Source organism: Amphiura filiformis, chromosome 20, assembly GCF_039555335.1.
Source record: "Amphiura filiformis chromosome 20, Afil_fr2py, whole genome shotgun sequence".
Classification (NCBI taxonomy): Eukaryota; Metazoa; Echinodermata; class Ophiuroidea; order Amphilepidida; family Amphiuridae; genus Amphiura; species Amphiura filiformis.
In genome coordinates this window covers 1,580,192-1,602,644 of record NC_092647.1, presented here as the reverse complement: position 1 = coordinate 1,602,644, position 22,453 = coordinate 1,580,192, and the positions used below count along the sequence as shown (strand labels likewise).

Sequence of the window (22,453 nt, the reverse complement as noted above, 5' to 3'; positions counted from 1 at the left end):
GACCTTTCACAAAGCACTCGCTCAGACCAAATCTACCGACGAAACCGCTCCCGCACGTAAGACTCAGGATGACGGTGAGGTGACTCGCGGTAGGAACATCACTATCCCCTACATCTCCGGACTTTCAGAGAAACTCCGTCGGATTTTTCGCGACAAAGGGGTACCGGTATCTTTCAAACCCAAGAACACTTTACGACAAGCGCTAGTCCACCCCAAGGATAAACAACCTAAAGACAAGCAAAGCAACATCGTTTACGCGATTCAGTGTCAAGACAGTGGATGCGAAGAGCTGTACATAGGGGAGACTAAACAAACGCTTGCTAAACGTATGTACCAGCATAGACGAGCCAGCACTGGTTGCGGTGACTCCGCCGTCTATACGCATTTGGACATTACAAAGCATTCTTTTGATAACAAGGATGTGAAAATCTTGGACAGAGAAAGCAGATGGTTTGAGAGAGGGGTCAAAGAAGCGATTTACGCGAAACGGGAGGAGCCTTCACTTAACAGGGGAGGCGGCCTACGTCACAACTGGCCGGGGCCTACAGTTCAGCGATCAGGAAGATACCTCTCAGGTTGAACTCAAAGGTGGTGACCTGTGATACTACAACATCCGTTTCACAGGTCAATGAACTTTTGCCGCCACAACATCAGTAGGGCTGATGATGCGTTCAGGATTGGACGTGAAAATTTCCCACTCAAAAAAATAGTAAGTCCAGTTGACTAGATTATAGTTTAATATTAATACAACTTTATACGTCTTTTATACGTTTTTTATACGTCTCTTTGTGTAACCTTAAAGAGTTGGTGATGCCGACTAGGACAGAATGCCATTACACTCTAAAAATAAAGGTTGGAAATAGAACCTTTTTTGCCCTCTCATGAGAACCCTCCCTCTTGAACCTCTCAAAAAGGTTCTTTTATTTTGGAGAACCCTTAAAGGTTCTCTAAAGGACCGAAAACGGTTCTGTATCACATTTTGGGGGCCATTAAGTTTCGACGGGTTTGGAACAATTTTTGGTTCCTCTAAGGGTTCTCCTCAGAGGACAACTTTAGAACCTTTATTTCTTAGAGTGTACAGTAAGTCAAAGCGTCAAAAGTATCAATGTACGGCATGATGACATGTATTAAGTTGGTTAATTTCTTCACCGATTCTGGCGATATTTCGTAGATGAAAAATAACAGATTTGCTATTAGTGTATGGATTTCAACTGAAATAGCCCAATAATATGGATTTGCCCTACTAAATACTATTAATATCAAAATGTTTGAAGACCTAATAAAATCTTCACCTAGGGATTAGAAATGAATTTATAACTGAATATAACCCTAATCCCTATCAATAATTACTGAATGTGACCAGACATGATGGTAGCTAATCAATCAATTCTTGCTATGGAAACTAGACTCGCCTCCTGCTGGCCTATGTATCGATAGTATCGATATCATTGGCTCCACACTCCGGATAGAAAAGATACATTTTGTGGAGATACAATTCATAATACGGTTTAATATTTATATTTCTTAGTAGTTTAGGAATTTTCATGATATATCACTCCATTTTATTTGCGTGAACACGAATACGGATAATCACAGCTCCCAACAAACACAAAAAAATGTTTTTAAAACGTTACAAACGTGTTTTGGTTTTAGTCAAGCAATTTAATAACATTATAATAACATTAAAATGTCGGATCATAATTATATAAATGTCATGAAAACGTATTTTGGTAAAAAACACTACAACAACATTTGAAAAACGTTGTCAAAAGGAAATTGTAAAATAATGTTGTCAAAGATTTTTGGAAAATATTTTGTCAACATTTTTAAATATTAAACATTATGTTAACATTAATTGTCAAAACATGTTTTTTGATTATTATTAAAAGGTTTTATTCCTATATTATACCTAAGTTTAATAACCCGATATTTAAACGTTTTCTGTGAAACTTTTTGTGTTTGCTGGGCGCATGTGTCCAATATATATATTTTCATAGGCCTAATGTACCCGACAGAATGATATTGATCATCTATCAAATGTATCCATTTTAATCAATTCACAATAATCATTACGATGATAAGAGTATGTTTACATAGATTCATTGCGAGTCATAAACAACAACACGAGTACAGCACGGACGTTACATTTCTCATACAGTGGTTGCGGTTCATGCTTCTTCTAATCATACTGTTAATGATCAACATCGAACCGTAATTTGAATAATTTTGTATTTGATCTAAATATGATATAAGTGGCATAAATCATCATTTGTTTCTCAAAAAATCAAGAACTCGACTCGCACCGCGTGGAGCAGGTGACCAAACTATAGAGAAAATGCCCGAATCTGTGGTGGGCGGTGAGAGTGCGGCAGCCAGTAGGCCAGGAACCAGTATGACAACTAAAACAGCTCAAACTACCAACTCACAAATGACATGGATGACACAGAATGGAACACATAGAATGGGAAGAGGAGAATTGCTTTATACCGGTAAGTACAAGGGTGTAAATAAGCAGAAATCGGGATGGAATCGGGAGTCATTTGGATCCACGGGCTCCGCTAGTTCATGGGTATACCATCTTCTCTGGTATACCAGACCTTATATAGTGTATTGAAACAACACTTTTAAAATCTAGTCATTTTTAAAACTTGTCATATTTGACAAGGAAAACAATAATCATGATAATCAAAGAGAGACAAACGGTCATTATAAAATTAGTTGTGGGCTATACAATGGCGATGTTTTAGATTCCTTAGAGCTCCAGGATGATCTGAATATTTTATTATTTTATTATAATTGTTTAATCGAAATAGGCCAAAAAATGATTAGGTGTCGGCCATGCCAAAACTATTTGGCCGGGGTCTGAAAATAATATTATTCTCTGCCTTATTCTATTGATATTGGTGTTGGGTTATAATGTTACAAAGATTCCAAGTCTTGGAAACGGCTGTTTATGTCAATAATTATTAGGGTGTGAAGACAGGGGCGTATAGCAAGAGCCTCGGGGGGCCCATGGATAAGGAGCAATGTGGGCAGGGCCGGATTTACCATTGTTTTTGGCCAAAATATGGTAAAATTGCAAAATTTTGCACGCTTCGCGCGCAATAGTCTTTTATATAGCAATTTGTATGTTCATTTTGGGTTAAAATAGTGTGAAATTGATTTTTCGTGCCCTTCGCGCGCATGAACAATATTTGTTATTATGCGCGTCTTCATCTAAATTCCAGGTGGTGTATGACGTGCAGTCCCTAAATTCAGTAAATTTTCATCGTCAACCGTGTAATTGAATGGGATTATTTTGAAATTTTAAAACGCTTGAAATATCACAAACAAATAGGCCTATGTTGATAAATAATATAAATACAAGCTAAAACCGTTGGGGTTCGATAATGAACCCCACAAAACTAACCGAGTATATGGAAAATGCCATACGGCCGGGCGGTTTCACGAGTTGCCGGCTCGATCGTGTCATCCGCCGCCTGTAAATTCAATTTAATGCTTCACCGCCACTGTCGATAGTATATGTAAACCAAAACTTGGCCACTTGACATGCTTGAGTGCACAATCTGCACATGCCTTCCTCACGGTGACTGTGGGGGCCTCCTAATTTTGGTCTGGCCCAGAGCCCCCAAAAAGGGAAATCCGGCCCTGAATGTGGGGTCCTTTTAACATCTCCTTTGTCAGCCCTTATTTTCATTTTAGCCTTTGTTCGGGCTTCTGATTCCTCGGGCCCCTGGACTCAAGATCGTGCATATAAGAACACAGTGCATGATCAAATTCTAAACACCGAAAAGTTGTGTTACAGCAACGTTTCCATTGGGTAAGAAAAAATGCCATAAGAATTACCATGATTATAGCTCAAATTAATCTGTTTCAATTCATCTGAATCTTCATTCACAGGTCCGGGAGGCAAAACTAACCACCAAGTTAAAATATTTACTCCTGATGATTTACGTGAAATTGGTATTGGAGCCGCATCGGCCGAGAAGAGTAGCGAGTTAAATTATCTATATCGTGGAGCCGAAGGAACGCAATTTCCTGCCACTAAAGCTGCTCTTCCAGGTGCTGTAGGATGGGGGCTTCCACAGAAAGGAGATCCTAGATCGTGGCCAGTACACCTGAATATTAAATCTAAGCAGGTAGGTTTGTGGCTAGATTTCAAAAGGCAGGTATATAATATTGAAGACTGAATTAAAAAGACTAGTTTGCGTCTAACGTCAGGGCAAAGGCGCGACGTGATTGGTTGCTGACCTGCGCAGTACGGCATTTTTGGTCTGGCTGACAGGACATCATACGCAAACTAGTCTTTTTAATTTAGTCTTCAATTATATCACCGACATGGAAGGGGGCTCGTACGGGGCCCTTGTCTGGGGGCTGCGGGCAAGAGACACAAAGGTCAATCCAAATTGACTTTTTGGAGGACCAGTTTGGTAGTTTTCTTTATAGGGCCCTGAATTTTGATCTTCGGACCGGCTCTTGTGTTTCAGGTTAATATCTCTCATTCTGCAACAACTCAAGAATGTCGTTGAAGATATCTGTTCTCCAGATCATTTGCTCAGAGATCTATGAGAATCTTATCAGCTTTAATTTCCTTATTGATGCCACTCTCTTTATCAGTTGTTGTCCTGGTTTGACCGGCCAAGATCATGGGTACTGCAAGATTGCTTTGCCCCTTAAATAGGCTGCATATGTACCTCCACATGTTCTCACTAGGCCTACATGTATTTCCAGCAGTAGTTAAATACTATCTATGATCTTGAATTGTTTTTTTGTAGAGGTTAAGGTTCAATGATCAATTTAAAAATTGCGCTTTTGATTCAATCGGGTTTTACCTGTCTTTGGTAGGAATATCTGTCATATAAAAGCCAAGATTTTGTAATTTGGGTGTTACATTTTCAAGCTCTTCTCATTTACTATATATGAACAATAATGCTCTCGATATCGTGCATAGGCTAGGTGTAGATCCGGGAAGGGGGGGGTAAATACCCAATATTTTGATAGAGGGATGAGCCATACAACCCCCACCCATTTTGACGCCTGTATGCGAGTTTATTTATTCCACGTTTGTACCATATTTTACCATTAGCTTCAATGTGGGAATCTTTTATTGCATATTTGCATAATTAATGAGCTAATTTGCATAAATGCTAGTTAATTATGCAAATATGTAAATTAGGGGGCGGCTTCACTATATAATACATTAGAACATATTAGAAACACATGGACCAAGTTCAAGAAAAAAGTATGAAAAATAAAAGTACCCGAACATTTATGCATGAACTTTTAGCAAAATATTGCCAGAAATTATATGCTAATGAGCTTCTCCAGTCATTTTAGCTCAATAACTTTATTGATTATTGAAAACTAATAAGATACAAAGAAAATATAAATTGATATATTTTGAAAACCGTATTTTTAGGCCTATGTCCGATTTGCTTCAAACACAAGGCACATTTAGTATGCTTTCCGTGTAAGGAGGTTTTGTTGACCAACTTAAATAAACTGAAGTCATTTATTTTTTTAGTAATTTTGTTTTTTCTTGTTACTCATTACAGGAATTTAAGGAGGCGCAGGATAACGCTGAAGGTATCTGGCAGCGACGGTGACGAAAGCTGGAATATGAAAAGATTGAAATAGACAATACCGGATCAATGCAGGGATGGTCGAAAAATGAACATTATGTTGGATATTTACATGTATTTTGTAAATCTATTTGATATAGTGAACAACCATCTTGGAATATTGAACTATGCATGCAGTATGCAGGTGATACTAGTATCCTGTGAATTATTAATTTACATGTACATCCAGCTCAATGGCTGGAGGTTCCTGCTCGAAAGGATTTAAAATTGTGTGCCAATCAGCAATGTTATTGCGCTACCTATTTTAATAGGTAGCGCAATAACATTGCTGATTGGCACACAATTTTAATGCTATTGAGAAGAAGGTATCAGAGACGGTGGCGCTTCTACACGCCTTTACTCCTCCCAGGTGGTGAGCGCTACAATTTTTCTAAATTCAGTACATTTCCGTTGTCAATCGTGTAATTGAATGTGTTACAATCTGGTCACACATGCACCTTAAACAAGGTTTTTGCCCGGGGGGTACTCAAGTTTGGTTTTGACAGGGACGTGCCGCTGAGATTTTGGAAGTAGACCCACTGAGGCCTAAATATACCAATTTTCAAGAAATTGGACCCCGTGCTTGATCATACCAAAAGTCAAAATTTTCGGCCGAATTTACCCTAAATTTTCTTAGTTTTTTTAAATTTTCCCAAAATTTTGGGAAAATTTTGAAAATTTCGGCTAGATTAAGGAAAAATTGGGCTGTTTTCCGAAAAAATTGAGAAAATTTTGAAAAAAAGGACCCATTCATATAACAAAATAGGCTTTGAAAAAGGGGTCATTGATATACCAGAAGGCTGAAAATGCTACCCATGTTTGCGGCACGTCCCCGTATGGTCATTTGTACTGAGTACCCCCCCCCCCCCCGGGGTTCCTGTTCGAAAGGATTTAAAATTTTGTGCCAATCAGCAGTTAACTAGTAACAAACGCACGGCGCATGCGCGAGCCGGGAAATTCAGTTTTGGTTTTGAAACGTAAACAAAGCTGAATATCAAAACGACTCCATGCAGAAAATCACTTCTTTTTATAAAACTAAGCAAAATTACAACAATTACTTCAGGGAATATAAACACCAAAGTCATATCTAGCACATATGTCAAAAAGAAGTTGAAAATTCATCAGATAAGCGAGAAAGGGTAGAATTTTCGGTCAAAAAATTTTTCGAAAAAAATCATATTTTTTTGGCCTAAAACTTGGCCATAACAAAATTCCCGTACACCACCAATTTCATGATTTTTGTCCTCAAAAATTAACTGAGTAATCCTCATAGTGTTTTCAAGTCAATTCCACGGGAGACGGAGAAACGGACATATAGAAAAAAAGATATTTTATTTTATTTTATTTAATCCACAAATTGACACCTTAGTCGGGGCGTTGCAAACGTGTTATATACGGCGAGTATGTGTGTACATGTGTGTAGGGACCGAGTCTACAGCAAGCTTGAACTTCCCGGCTCGCACATGCGCCCTGCGTTTGTTACTAGTTAAATCAGCAGTGTCATTGCGCCACCTATATATTAAATGCTATTGAGAAGCAGGTATCAGAGACGGTGGCGCTTCTACACGCCTTTACTCCTCCCAGGTGGTGAGCGCTACAATTTTTCTAAATTCAGTACATTTCCGTTGTCAACCGTGTAATTGAATGTGTTATACAATCTGGTCATACATGCACCTTAAACAAGGTTTTTGCCACAGACGAAAAAACTCATTGCGATTTTTAACGCTTGGCAAAAACAGTTTCTCCTGGCAAAACTTATCATGCTTGGCAAAAACTAGAAAGTGATAAGTGGTTCACTTTTTATCAAAAAAAAAAATTAACAAAAATAATTTCCTGGGTGTAAGAAAACCAGATTTTTTAAATTATACATAATTTAAGTGAGTGAGTGATATAATATAAATTAATGGCATTGGTTTTAAACGCTCACTACAAGTGCATAATTGAAATGTGTCATCAAATTCAAAACTTTTCATTTTAGGGACTTGATGAGACAAAAATATGTTGAATGATTCATTAAAAGTTGTGTTTTACTGTTTATGAGCTTTCTGTGTTAATTTCTATTAAATATTTGACTGACTACATATTAGTTTTTCCCATGATTGCTAGTTTAAACTAAGCAAAAACTGAGGAAGCTTGCATGTCAATTATAAGGGACGCACCATTTGATTTCCAGGGGGCTGTAAGTTTTTGAAAAAAATTATATGAGCAAAAACAACAACAACAAAACAAACTTTCACCACTATCACTAAACATAAAAAGCTTTATCCACTATTACTTAAAAAGCACTTCCCCACCAAATTGTGTATGCAAATATACATGAAAATTTGGAAAGAAAGATACCTGGGCAAGAAAGACCTATAGTGAACCCAAATTCCACCCCAGAAGTCAAATGGTGCGTTCCTATTGTATTCAGTACAATTCACTTGGCCGATGACGAATGCTGCTGTGATGATGGTCAGAATTCATTCCGCCATTACTGGGGCCATCCACACCAAACTGGTGTGGTTGGGTGAAAAAGCGCTGCTTCAAAATCAATATTATATTGTCTTATAAACTTTCAGCGGCCTTTTCATGTCACACGGGTGATGAGACACAGTTAAAAATTCCCGCAAAGCCTGCATCATTTCACATTTCAGGTGAGATGGCAGCCATTGAGGTGTAGGATCCGTGGAATCGGATTTGTCTATAGCAGAATCAATGTCATTATCAAATCACAAGTTGTATTTCCCTTTAATCTCTTTAGTCCCTAATCCCTCAGACGCAGCCACCAAAACTTTGCTTTTCCGTGAATCCCAAATGACATCAGGATCATCTTTATGGAATCAATATCCCATTCACAGAAACACGAAACTCGAAAATGAAACTCGAAACTCAAAAAATGAGACTCGAAGCTCAAAAATGAAACTCGAAACTTGAAGATTAGTAACACAGTTATTTTACCATGACATTTCTTGGAGCAATTTAGAATTGCCAATTCACAAGACCAGAAAACAAATAGAGCATGTCTCCCAATAAAGAAACAAAATGTTCTAACCTGACTCACGCTGGCAAGCCGTCGAGGTCATAACGTGCAGCTATAGCTACGCGCAGCTTAAAAAAGCTACGTGCAGCTAAAATAACCAATCAGAATTATCGTTCTACTCACATGATAAATTTAAACTCATGATAATAGGTATGCTTTGTGTTATTTTGGCCAGGTTGTGATTTGGCCTCCTTGCCCGCTCGTTATCTAATTCCGTAATTAATTCTAGCTAAACATGAGGCTCTTATCTTTGCCTTATCAATAGAGGTAAAAATCTGTTGTGAATACCCAACCACAAAATCCCCAAGCACCCCCTGGAGGCCCTTACCAATTACAGTTCCCATTTGACATACAAGGTAACAGTTAGCTGTGCAGAACATTTGGTTTATCATAACAATGTGCCAGAGATTACTCAAAGCTATGAATCTGATCAGGAGGGGCAATTATCAATTAGTGAGTAATTAGTGGTTTTGGCCTAAACCTTTTTAGATAGACTGAACCTACTATACAAGATAATAATTGTGAAGGAGAATAGCTAGCACTATACCACGTGCCGCTAACGACCCAACCACGTGATTAAATTAACGATTATGATTGGTCAAACGGCTGCACGTAGCTTTAAATAAGCTGTGCGTAACTACCTCCACGTTATGACCCCAATAGCTTGCAATAGACTCCGTACATGTACGTATAAGAAGGCTTATTTGATGTCTAATACTTTTTGTGACGTCAAAAAGTATTCCACGTCGAATAAAAAGTATGTACCGGGAAAATATATATTTTGTTAATAACAACAGTTCATTCGGAGTTGCCCATTTTCTAAGTAGGCCTATGGTAAATTGAGTGATTGTTCTTGCACGCAATGATAACCTTTTGATGTCGTCTTGCATATTTGAACTGTGCAGTAGGCTTATATTTCAATTGCTAATTGAAATATAAAAAACACGGATAATTGAGTAGGCCTACATTAATTCCATAGACGGCCCATTAATAATATAATAAGAAGAATTGCTTTGATTTTATCATGAAGCATTGATAGTTTGGTATGCTATTTGGAGGCCTACGGTTGAATATTTTTTTTAAAAACAGTCGCAATGTTATGATACTTGGATACTTTTACATGAATACTTTTTTTTTCAAATTCGAATCTATAAGAGGTTATCCGTGTTCTATAAGCTGCATATCCTATCAACGACTGCTATACCTTAGGACTTTCAAAAGAAGTACCTGCATGTGCAACCATGACTGTTTCAAAATAGCCCGCCAAGAGTCATGCAGGTAACTCCGAGGTCATGCATTGAATTGTTTTGAATAAGGAATACTACGGGAATCTGCGCCTTTTGTTAGAAGTCACACATGAGTGAAGTGGATAACCTCTATTGGTTGTTATTGTTTTTGTTGTTGTAGTTATTGTTGTACATTATTGTGCAATCAGGTAATAGCAGTATTTATTTCATCAAAGATATCAAGGCTAATAATTATTTAAACACATTTTGCACGGAACATTTTCCAGACGGCGGTGGCTGGAGCATCAATAGAGTTTGAAATTAAGAAAATCCCATAGGAAATTCACAACCAAGAAGTTCACAACGAAGGTCTGCACGTGACATCCAGTACATGCACCCTATCCTTTACTGTGGGAGCTAACTTTCTGGTTGGTTTAATTTCAAATGAATACGACCAACAATCAATGGAGGAGAATCATTTAGTCATTCGCGTGGATGAAGAAAATGTTTCGACATTGAAATTCTGATGGAAATGTGATTTCTTGATAATTATGTAGCCTACACAGTTTCCCATTAGATCATATCATAGACTGCTCTGCATTCCCTTTTTGATGCTAAACAAATGGTCTACTACAGTAGTTAGATCATCACAAGCAAGGTCAAAGGTAGTACCTGCCATAATGATGTTCTGAAATTGAATTATAAATTACCAAGAATTTTCAGGAAAAATGATGCAAACAACGATTGAATGACGTCTTCAAAGCTTGGAGAACGAGTTTGTTTACAAACAAATAGTTTGCCTTGCCCTTACATGCACACGACATGACCGAGTCATGACCGAGTCATCATTTCTTCTCTTCGACTCCCTGTTGCCATGGAAATACAATAACGCTGTTTTTAAATGATGTTTCTTTTGCTCTGTGAAGAGGGAGTAGAGTCCATACGGGAAGTAGGAGTAGAAACTCACTTCCATGGTTACCTTCAACTCACGTTCTCACGTTATTTGTTCATAAGCTTCAAAATAAATTTTTCATTTTCTCCATACTCAATAAAGTATGATCTTCTTTCTTTCTTAGTCTTCCTTTCTTTCTTTCTTTCTTTCTTTCTTTCTTTCTTTCTTTCTTTCTTTCTTTCTTTCTTTCTTTCTTTCTTTCTTTCTTTCTTTCTTTCTTTCTTTCTTTCTCTCTTTCTTTCTTTCTTTCTTTCTTTCTTTCTTTCTTTCTTTCTTTCTTTCTTTCTTTCTTTCTTTCTTTCTTTCTTTCTTTCTTTCTTTCTTTCTTTCTTAGTTTCGTTCTTTCTTTCTTATTTATGTATTTATTTATTTATTTGTTCATGTATTCGAGAATTCAGAAATATTTTTTTATGTTTATACGTGACGCTTTTCGGTAGTGTATTATAAAAAAATGGCTGAAATTCATATTTGGTTTTTAGAAGTAAACAAACAAACACAAACAAAATGTAAACATGAACTTTTCGACCAACTTGATGGTGCTGTTGTTATGATACGTTACCATGGTATCAAATTACCAAGGGTTTTCCTTAATAATGACATACTAAAATAGTATCTGGCAAGTTTCAGCTTGGTCAGCGTCAACTTGGGATGGCGATGTGTTGAAACCTGTTTCCTCTAATTTGTTTGCTTACGTTTGTTTTGTTTACAAGTTGAATGACTTTCGTTGCCTATGTTTGTTTATTTTACCCACACCCCCATGATACACACCCACCCCACCCCTATTCAGAATTTCAGATACCATAGGCCTTGTGTTCCAATATCTGTGATGAAAGAAAGTCATTTATTTTCTGATTCATGTTTTTCTCCCTCGTTTTCTAACTTTTATTAGGTCGTTAGCCTCAATTATAATCACATACCCCACCCCCACCCGCAAAAAGGAATTGCATTTAAAAAGGAATTTAAAAAAACTGCTTGTAAATATGCGACAGCGAGATTGTTGAAGGCTCACTGCACTGATATATTTTACCATGGACAAAATTGAGAGTGAATTTTGGGCGAGTTTAATGATGAGTTAAAAGAGCGAGTTATCGCCTGCGGTGATGTAAGTTGCCCGTTTCATACGAGTTGTTAATGGGCTATTCGAGAAAATAGATGCACACCCCTTATAGAGGAGTTCTGATTTCCGGACTTTTTGTCCAGCCGTGACTGTTGGAAATCCAGACATTTAAAGTGTCCAAAGGTAAAAATATCCGGCAGAAAAATAGCTCAAAATTGGAAATCCTCAATTTAAGAGCTCATTTTGGACATTTCCGTTATTTTTCCTTCATTTTATTGGATTTCCAAGCTTTTTCAAGTGTCATTGGCAACTGGAATTCCAGTCGTTTTCAGAAAGCAGACCTGGAAATCAGGCTATACATTTCTACATTTAAACTTACTCCTCTATAGGGTGTGTGCACTTATTGTCTGGAATAGCCCAATCGGTGGACATGGTGGAGAATACAGATAATTTATTGTATACGTTGTTATCTATGTGGTGAATTCAAGATATGGTATTTTTTTTTGGGGGGGGGGTAGCCTGAATCCTTCTGGCCTCTAATGGCGGCGCCTTTTTTTTACCCACAATCCTTCACGTTGCCTTTCAACAGCACAACCCGATGACCGTGCGTAGTTGTTGAAAGACTGAAGGATCCAGTCTAGGGGGGTATGACTTTGAAGTGACGGGGATGCGTGGACACCATTTCAAAACTAGGGATCATTTGGTGACGTGAGAGATTAAATACCAAAAAGAGGGTTTCACTTTATAAGTGAGAAGGCCAAAAGCCGGACTCTTTCTGACGGTGAGATTGAGGAACATTTTGCCTAAAATATTGGGGGTTTTCCGTGAGACTTGGAAAATATAATAGTTATAATAGTTATACAAAATTTTCACAAATTTGACATATTTTGAAAAAAAAAAGATATTTTGTGAATTTTAGAGATAAAGTTCTGTCATTGAGATTATCAGAAATTTGTTCAAAATTCTTTTGGTACCAGTAAAAAAACGGGGGGGGGGTGGTTATTGGGTGAGAGCGAGTAAAAAATATTGGTCAATGTGAGATGTGGCCGCACATCCCGTCAATCATATTGTGAGTGCCCCCAGATACGGTACTAAGTCCCTTTGTGAGTTTAAAGCCATATTATAACATTTCTTTAAAAATAGATTTGTATTTATTTTCCATAAAATGTTAGCTTTTACTGTCAAATATGTCCCCTTTAAATTTTGATCCGAACAAGTGAGGTAAAGCAAAGAAAATTGAAATTTACTACTAGCGTCAATGCATGTTACTCCGGCGGTTGTAATCGATCCTCTGGCGTGTGTGTGGGGGTGTGTGTGTCCCGCACGCCGTGTACGTAGGGGTGCGTTATGAACAACACATACGCGTTCGACTAATATTTCTATCGTAATAATAAAACGACGGTTCCGGCGGTTTATTCAAAATCACGGATTTTGACAAAACTACAGCACCTAAAAGTCTTGATTTTTGCAGAAAATCTTTGTTTACTATAAAGTACATTACAATCGTGTAAAAACCTGAATTTTAAATTTTTTTGAGGGCGTTCTTCTCAGCAAATGTTATAATATGGCTTTAATACATGTGGATACGGTATAATGCCTTGTGGTGAGTTACATATAAATAAGAATTTAGTCCCTATGGTGAGTTACAAATAAGACAATTAGTCCATGCGGCGAGTTACATATGGCGAGTCCCGCGAGTTACGGATAAGGCAGTACAGTTTGTCCCTGTGGCGAGAAGTCGCATAATCATGAAAATATGAAAAGGCGATAGGCCTATACTATAAACAGCAGTGGCTATAGATTCATAGCTCGTCTTGGGGACTAACTGTAGATTTCCTAACTCGCCTTGGGGACTAATCGTGGATTCCGTAACTGACCTTGGTGAATGAAAAAAGCTCTGCAGCGATAATTCCCCTTTTAACTCGCCCTTATAACATTTGTTTTAACCCCGGGGTTTTAACTCGACGTTTGGGTATCCTCTGTATTGAAAAAGACATTACGAGTATAGAATGAAGTGCTATGTTCAAGTTCAATCAAAATCAAGGCCATCCGTTTGAAAATGACGTCATACTGAGAGCGGATATTCAAATGATAATTCAAAATGATATCATACTTGTACTTTTAACATGTTTAATGACAGATACAATAACCGTAAGTAAGATGGATATTTCCAGTCGGATCTAGAAACATCTTTTTTACTCGTCACTATGAAAAAGTTGTCAGTTGCAAACGCATAGAAAGCAGCCAGCTGGGTGGGGTGGGGGGGGGGGTGAACACCGCCCGTCGGGTAGGCCTATACCAATAGCCCGGGGGCACTCGACTTTGGAAGTGACGAGGATGTGCGGACAGCAGTTCGAAACTATAGGAGTCCTTCGGTGAGGACTAGACACCGAAAAAGGGGGGTCTTTCAGTGAGAAGGCCCAAAATAGGGGTCTTTCTGTGAGACTGGGGAAAATCTTACCAAAAAGCCTGGGGTCATTAAGTGAGACTGGGAAAAAATTTGGGGTCAAAATATGAAAGTTGATACAATATTTTTGAAATTTTTGAAAAATTTGAAGAAAAATAATGAAAAACGGGGTCATTCAGTGAGAGATTATCAGAATTTGTCCCAACAGTTTTGAAAAAGGGGGTCTTTTGGTGACAGGAAAACAAAAAAGGGGGTCATTGGGTGAAGCTGGGTGAGAGGGAGTTCAGTTCAGTAAAACAAACAAGTGGGTCATTGGGTGAGAGGGACTTTTTTAAAAAAAACGGGGGTCAATGTGGCCGCACATCCCCGTCACACATTTTTAGTGAGTGCCCCCGGACCAATAAGCAAACCGTCAGACCATGTCTGGCTATAGCCCCAACACCGCCACCCCACCCCACTGGCTACTGCTGTTTGTTAGTAAAAATTAATGTCATTTGTAAATAACCACATTGTCAAAAACAATAAGGGAAGTATAAGATCTAACTCAATGCTAATTAAAGTACAAATATGGTACAGTAAAGAGATTCATTTGGTAGGATTGTTGAGATCATAAACTAATACTTTTGTTAGCCGAGTCAAGGAAATACTAGGCCTAGCTTTCGCCATCTTGGCTGATGGCTTGATCACAAAAGTATTAGCCTGGTATTAGTTTACAAATATGGTAATTCATATTAATGAAGTAAACTATACCCTCCTGTCCTTTCTGCGTCGACACTTCCAACTGCAATGGGTTATTCCAGAAAATATATGCACACCCCCTTATAGTGGAGTAACATTTCAATACAAGAAATATCTGGATTTCCAAGTTTGTTTTCTGCAAATGACTGGAACTCCCGTTGCCAAAGTTACTAGTAAAAGCTTGGAAATGCAATGAAATGAATGAAAAATGTTCAAAAAGAACCCTAGAATAAAATTGAAGATTTCCAATTTTGAAATAAATTCTGCTGGATTTCAAACAATCACAACTGGATCGACAAAACACCCGCTATATAGGAGATGTGGATGTGCATCTATACTGGAATACTATAGAGCCCAATCGGAGGTCCCGGGTTCAACCATCTCGCTCCTTCAACTATGACTGATATGTTTATTTAACTTGTTTAAGCATTGAAACCCAGGGGGGGGCACATCAGAAAATTTTGGTGGGTATGTTTCCCGGAATTTTTAGTGGTGGGTCTTTGGGAGCTGACGGCGTAGGCCTACCGGTAAATGGGGGTCTTTTGGAGCTGCGAACAAGTAAATTGGGGACTTTTGGAGCTGCGAACAGTTTTCTTGGCTTTTTGGTTGAAATTTGCCTGAAAATATGAGGAATGAGAAGTTTTGAGGTCTTTTAGAGCTGAAATCATCAAATCAGGGGTCTTTCGGAGCTCTATTTTGATCAAATATAGGGGGTCTTTCGGAGCTGCGAAATCCAAAAAGGGTTGTTTTTACGGGGGAACATACCTGCGGTCATTTGTGTTAAGTGCCCCCCCCCCCGGTCAAAGAATTTTTTTGAAAATTCCAGCTTTCTAAAATTGTCCAGATGTTGCCAGAACACACACATGCAGTCAGTTACAGTAGCGCGACGTGAAACACACTGTTCATCAATTGACTGCAAAATTAACATGCTGTCAACTTTAATGCCCTAACCCGGTTTAAAATAGCACACGATGTTCCTTGAGGAAGGGGAATATAGAGATAGAGGAAGGGTAAATCTCCTGTCAAATCATCTTGGGATTTGACATGATTTTAAAAATTTTAAATATATGACTACTTTTCAAGATGTGACGTAGTTGGCATCGGAAAGAAAAGGGAAGTAATTCACTTCCGACTTGAGTCAAATTTTGTTAAAAAGTGTAGCAATGTGAACAGTCGGTATGTCAACACTTGAGGATTGTCATAAAATTAACAGAAGATGTCGCGAATACATGGCGGGAAATATGCGGGAATAACAAACAAAATGATAGAAAAATTACTTGTAAAAGTGATACAAAAAGTATGAAGGGCGACATTACTTTAGGATGCTTGAATTTTTGTTATAGTAAAAATGGGATTTCAGTGCAGTGCGAAATGTCATCAAAATTAAACGGGGTTCCAATGTTTCCAATAAATTCAAAATTGTAGCTATGCCCGGGAGGTCACTCCCATTGTGGCCTGTACACCATCCGCGATAATCAACTTTTGAAAAGCACCCTAAACAAGGATTTAACCCTTGGCTAAAACGATATCCTTTTTACACCCTAAACAGGGATTTTATTCCTTGTATCAAATTTCATACCCTAAATTTCATTTCCGCGTATAATTAGCAATTGCAATTTTGCTACCCTTTTTTCCAATTTTTCATGTTTTTGACATTTTACACTGCAAAACAAGTGTTTATATTTAAACACCATATTGTGTTTATCAGAGCAACACTTAATAAACACATAATTCATGTTAATGGTCTAACACTAATGTTAATTTTTCTAACACTAATGTTCATAAATTAACACTTGGTGTTATATTACAAACATTAGTGTTTGTAATATAACACCACGTGTTAATTTATGAACATTAGTGTTAGACCATTAACATGAATTATGTGTTTATTAAGTGTTGCTCTGATAAACACAATATGGTGTTTAAATATAAACACTTGTTTTTGCAGTGTAAACACGGTGGTACGCGCGTATCGTGCTTCCTCACGAAAAACTACCCTTTTTACGCGTGTTCATTATCGCGGATGGTATACAGGTCACAATGGGAGTGATCCCCCGGAGCTATGCCCGCCCATTTCTGGGGGTGGGGTTAAATTGTGCAAAAGGTGTGATTTGCGATGATTTTTTGTTCTCGGGAAACCGGAGGGAGGGAGCTAACCAAGTTAAATAAAAATAAAACCCCTTGGTATGCTTGGTACCCCTTCATTACACAAAAGACAATTTCAGTGAACGTGCAAAATTTACATTACAATCTCAGCAATGGAACAGCAACGAATTTGAAAACTGTTCCCGTGTAGTATGCCCCATCCACATCCTCGATCTCCATCCTCAATGTTACGTCATTTTTATCATCAATATAAAAAATGGATTTTAAGGTCATGGTCATCGGACGGAAAAATTAATATCCATAATATTACACCGATATTAATGACACGCATCCTCAGGATAACGATTGTATGTACAACTCACTGGCAGGTGTGGAAACGGATGCACCATCAATATGAGTTTTCACTTTCTTCCTTTAAAATTATTGAGGAGGGGACATCCGCTAATTTTTTCCCAAAAATTCTGATTTTTACACGATTGTAACTGAAGCGTACTTTGATTTACTTAATGTGGTGTAATTTTTAATAGAATTTTAAATAAATTATTGGGATCCCGAGATAATCGCGCGAGATTTAAGGTGGTACTACACCCCTTGATAAATTTGTGACTATTTTAGCATTTTTCTCAAAAAATAATAACATCCCAGCAAACACAAAAACGTTTTAAAAACGTTTTAAATAAGTTATATTTTGGCTTTTGGTTTAAGTAAAAACGTTTTAATAACATTAAAATGTCGGGTTATATAAAGGTCATGATAACGTTTTAAAACGTTTTGTATGAAAACACACTACAACAATATTTTAATGTTTTCAAAAAAATGCTATTGTAAACTATTTTTGCAAACATTTTTGCCAAATATTGTGTCAATACTTAAATAACATTATGTTAAAATATTTGAACCCAGCAAACACAGAAATGTTCTTAAAATGTTTTTTTCAAAACCTTTTAATAACATTTAAATGTCGGGTTATATAAAGGTCATGAAAACGTTTTTAAAACGTTATTGAAAATATTTTGGGCAAACATTTTTCGCAAAATATTTTTTCAACCCCAAAATAACATTCTGTTGAGAATGTTTTGTAACAAGTTTTCAAGAATGTTTTTGGAATGTTATTAAAACGTTTTATACCCTTTATATAACCCGACATTTAAACGTTTTCTGTAAAACATTTTTGTTTGCTGAGCAGTAGATTATCAAAAATGTTTTTAAGGTTATGAAAACGTTTTATACTCTTAATATAGGGGCCTACCCTTTATATAACCCGACATTTAAACGTTTTCTGACAACCTTTTATAACCTTTACGAATGATGTCGAAAACGTTTTGTGTTTGCTGGGATGTAACAAAAGTTATGTATTGTATAGGGGCAAGGAATCCAGTTACTACACTGGAAATTTTAGTGACTCAAGACAAGCGTTATTTATGATAAGAAAAGAGGTACCGCTAGAATGTACCTCATTTCTTAATCATAATGAACCACTTGTCTTGAATCACTGAAATTTCGGTGAAGGAATTGGATTCCTCGCCCTATAAATATACATAACTTTTGTTTCCAGTATGTAGTTATTATTTGAGAAAAATGCAAAAGTAGACGCAAAATTTATCAGGGGATGTATAGTACTACCTAAGGTTTGCTGGAATTAGAGAAACGTTTGGTCCTCGTATAACTGCTATATCCGGCTGCTATTAGGCCTTATACTTATAGCTAAATTATAGGTCTAAAGTATATAAAAGTAGGGCTTCAGGTAAAGAAATCTGACATCCCTTTACGAGAAATTTTGGCCAAAAAGTTTATTGATTTTAATGTCAATAATGAAAATATATTCTTAATTTTTTTTGAAAAATCGGATTTTTAAGCTTTTGGTGATATTTTAGGCAATTTTAGCTTTAAAGAATCCAACCAACTGACCCTACTTGAAAATTTCGTACAAAATCAATGAATTATTAATATCAAGAAATACACGTCTGTTTTTTAAATGGCAAAAGGTCGATCCTTAATTATATCGTCAGGGCTGGATTTACCATAGGGCCAGATGGGCCCGGGCCCAGGGCCCCCAAATTTTTGGGGACCCCAAAATTGCCCTGTGCAGTGTGCATCTTCCAATTTAGCCAAAAAACACCATGTTTTGGGCCAAAAATTGCAAAATATTGCGCGCTTCGCTCGCACTGGCCTGTTATGTAGCAAAATTCAGCTTCAAGTTGGGCTAAAATAGTATAAAATTGAAATTAAAAAAAAAAAACTCGAAAACTTGGCCACTTCAGTAGGCCTACACATGCCTTCCTCACGGTGCGTTTGGGGGCCTCCAAATTTTGGCCTGGTCCAGGGCCCCCCAAAAGGTAAATCCGGCCCTGTATTTCGTGTAAGCTACTAAATCCTAACCCTAACCCTAATCCTAATCCTAATCCTAACCCTAACCCTAACCCTAACCCTAACCCTAACTTCGTGTATAATTACATGAAGGAGTAACCCAAAATGGGGAAATATTTCACTCATCTCAACCAAAAACATTATCATCGAACTCTCGCGCGCGTCCTCTGGAAACTGCATCTAATTTTTTTACCTTAGAAAAAGGAAGTTGCTTACAATATATACAAGTTATACCGTTTGACACATTTTGCAAAATAAAATGCTCTATAATGTTTTCTTTCCGTCTCGAAATTCAAACAATATAACACCTTTGTTAAAAGAACAGTATCACATAATTTAACTCTTTTGTTGCGAATGTTCTAACTTTCCGATCTAATGAATGTAATGAGCCGTTGGCAAGGACGATTGAAAATGTGAATGAGTACATGAATAATAGCTTGCCGGCTGGTAATTTTGTATTAAAGTCTAGTAAATACATATAAGCATGATATAGTATTGGTGAGGTTTCATTTAATTGTGAAGACTTTATGGTCCGATTTCTTGAAGCTTGGCTAGTGGTCAGGCTTCCTAAGCTAGCAGGCTAGCCCCATGAGTGTGCACCAATTTTATCGATATATCTTTCTAGGGGATGTACGATGTGAAATTGTATTAGCACTGGTTATGACTAGTCCTTCAAGAATGACTATCGGCTTAGGTCAGGCCCGTACGCAGGGAGGCGGGGTGCGGTCGCACCCCCAAATGTGCAAAATTATATAAAAAGTCCCAAAATATGACAATTTGCGAGCGTAGCGAGCAAAAAAATCAGGGTTTTTACGCTTTTTGGCCAAAAAGGTCCAAATTTTCAGGAAAAGTCCACTTTTACAAAATCGCCCCCCTTGGAAAAAAGGTCCACTTTTTCAAAATCAGCACCCCCCAAAAAAAAATCCTGCGTACGGGCCTGGCTTAGGTTAAAATCTATTAATAGCGAGGCTCGGCCTTCGGCTTCGCTTCCTGCCCTTCGGCCTCGTTATTCAGCTTCGCCGAGCCCCCCCCATAGCCGAGGTCTTTCTCGAAGGACTAGTTATGACTAATTGGAAGCCCCACTTTTGGTTCAATTTCCTTGTGGAATTCGTCAAGGTTAAAATTTATCCATGTAAATTCTGTTCTGTCTGTCATCAAAGTAACAGGTGTATTGTCAGTTCTTCTGTGGAGAACTGTCCAGACGGGGCTACCTGTTTAAGGGTATACGATGTATTGTTGGTCGAAGCAACAAAAAAAAAGTAGTTCACAGCATCTTGGGAATGGTAGTGAGCTTTAGCAAAAATTGCATTGCTCATAGCGAGCGTGTAAAAGAATTCAAATATTACAGATATTTTTCTGGTTCTTAAGTTATGTTGTAAAGAGGGCTAAAACAACAACGCTTTTGTAAAACGTACATAACTCATTAACTTTTAAAGTATATGATTTGTAGAATGAACATTTGCAAAACACCAAAGTGTTATTCAATAATAATTTACGACTGTCTTCTAGAAACACCAAAGTCATCAAAGTGTGAAGAAGACAGTCATTACTGACTGAGGATGGTAAAAGTCAGTTACCAAAAATATTAGCAGGTAAATATTTATTTATTTGCCTTCAGTTTCCGTTGAAAGTTTTAAAATTTTCTTGGTTAATAATAATTATATTGATTCAGATAATTAAAATCGATTTTTTTGGCTACTTCGACCAACAATTCCTCGTATACATATAAGTATGATGGCTTTGGAAGCCTGACCACAAGCCATGCTTTGAGAATCCGGCCCCAAATGTATATCTCCCCTGCATATTACTTCGAAGAATCAGATCAGATTGGCACAAAACAGCAAAAATAACACTAACAAACCTTTCAAAGACAAACAAACAAGACCAGCAACAACAAAAATACCAACAAAATATACCAACTGAGAAATCGATCCTCTTTTACATGTTCGTTTGTTAATTTGGATAATTTCCTCACCCGAGGGTGACTCTCCTCATATTCCTATTTTGGGTCCTTTTCATAATCGAAATCCCAAGTATAACCCCCCCCAATGATATACCACTCTAATTATGTGGCTATAGCCTCCTGCCGAAGCCCCATGGTTCAGCTATAGTGCGGTAACCGCTCCAGTTTTAGTGTAGGCCGATAGTTGACCCAAGTTCTAAAACGCAAGAAATCTGAAACTATAAAAACATGCACCGATTTGTTAACGTGTTTTAAAACTTCCAACACATCTGACAAATAACAAGGTACTCCGGATTTAATTTATCATTATATTTTTAAATGTAGTTTTTAGATCATACCAAACATAAATGAGGGTGGCTCCTTGCTTTGGTAAAAAAAAATCAACATTTCCCCCAGAATTTCTTTTATTTTCTATTCAATTGAACTGTATATATTTTGGCGATTTTATGTTAATTTTGTGGTAGCAGGTCATTATGAGTTAAGGCTTTCTGGCTCTCAACCTCGAAATACAAATCAAGTCATTCAGAAGGCAAAGGGTTAAAGATATCATGTCGTATGAATCGCTTTACAACATTAATGTTATCATTGCGCATCTAATAAATGATTCTAAAGTACTAAGTATCATCATTAGGCCGGAAAATACATCCGGTTGTACATTGGAAATTATTCAATTGTAAAAAACTATTATCAGATAAAGATGCTGATAACATTATGACTTTATGTAGGATTTAATTGGAGGATCGGATCGGATTAATAATTACATAATTATCAAAATCAAAAATCTGATGTCGAATCTACACATTATCATGTTCCAATATCTGTGCTGTGACGTGATGTACAGGGTGTCTCAATAAAAATAAGCCCTGTGGATTATAACTTAAAATATCGGCAGTAATAAAAAGTAAGGATTCAAAAACCAAGAAGTATCTGCTTACCCAATTATCTCAGTGACGCGTAACGGATTTTGGTGATTTTTGCACCATTTTATATATAT

The 22,453-nt window shown here is 37.3% G+C and overlaps 1 protein-coding gene and 1 long non-coding RNA gene across 2 annotated transcripts; both read left to right on the top strand.

Annotated features, from left to right (window-relative positions):
• Positions 1–2,110: 2,110 nt before the first annotated feature.
• LOC140141943 (uncharacterized) lies at positions 2,111–5,849 on the top strand. Its single transcript, XM_072163827.1, has 3 exons — positions 2,111–2,489; positions 3,901–4,139; positions 5,556–5,849. The coding sequence occupies exons 1-3, from the start codon at positions 2,336–2,338 to the stop codon at positions 5,604–5,606; spliced, it is 444 nt and encodes a 147-aa protein (XP_072019928.1). The 5' UTR covers positions 2,111–2,335; the 3' UTR covers positions 5,607–5,849.
• Positions 5,850–5,932: 83 nt separating this feature from the next.
• LOC140141783 (uncharacterized) lies at positions 5,933–7,656 on the top strand. Its single transcript, XR_011857450.1, has 2 exons — positions 5,933–6,089; positions 7,306–7,656. It is a non-coding gene; the product is annotated as an uncharacterized lncRNA (long non-coding RNA).
• Positions 7,657–22,453: the final 14,797 nt, after the last annotated feature.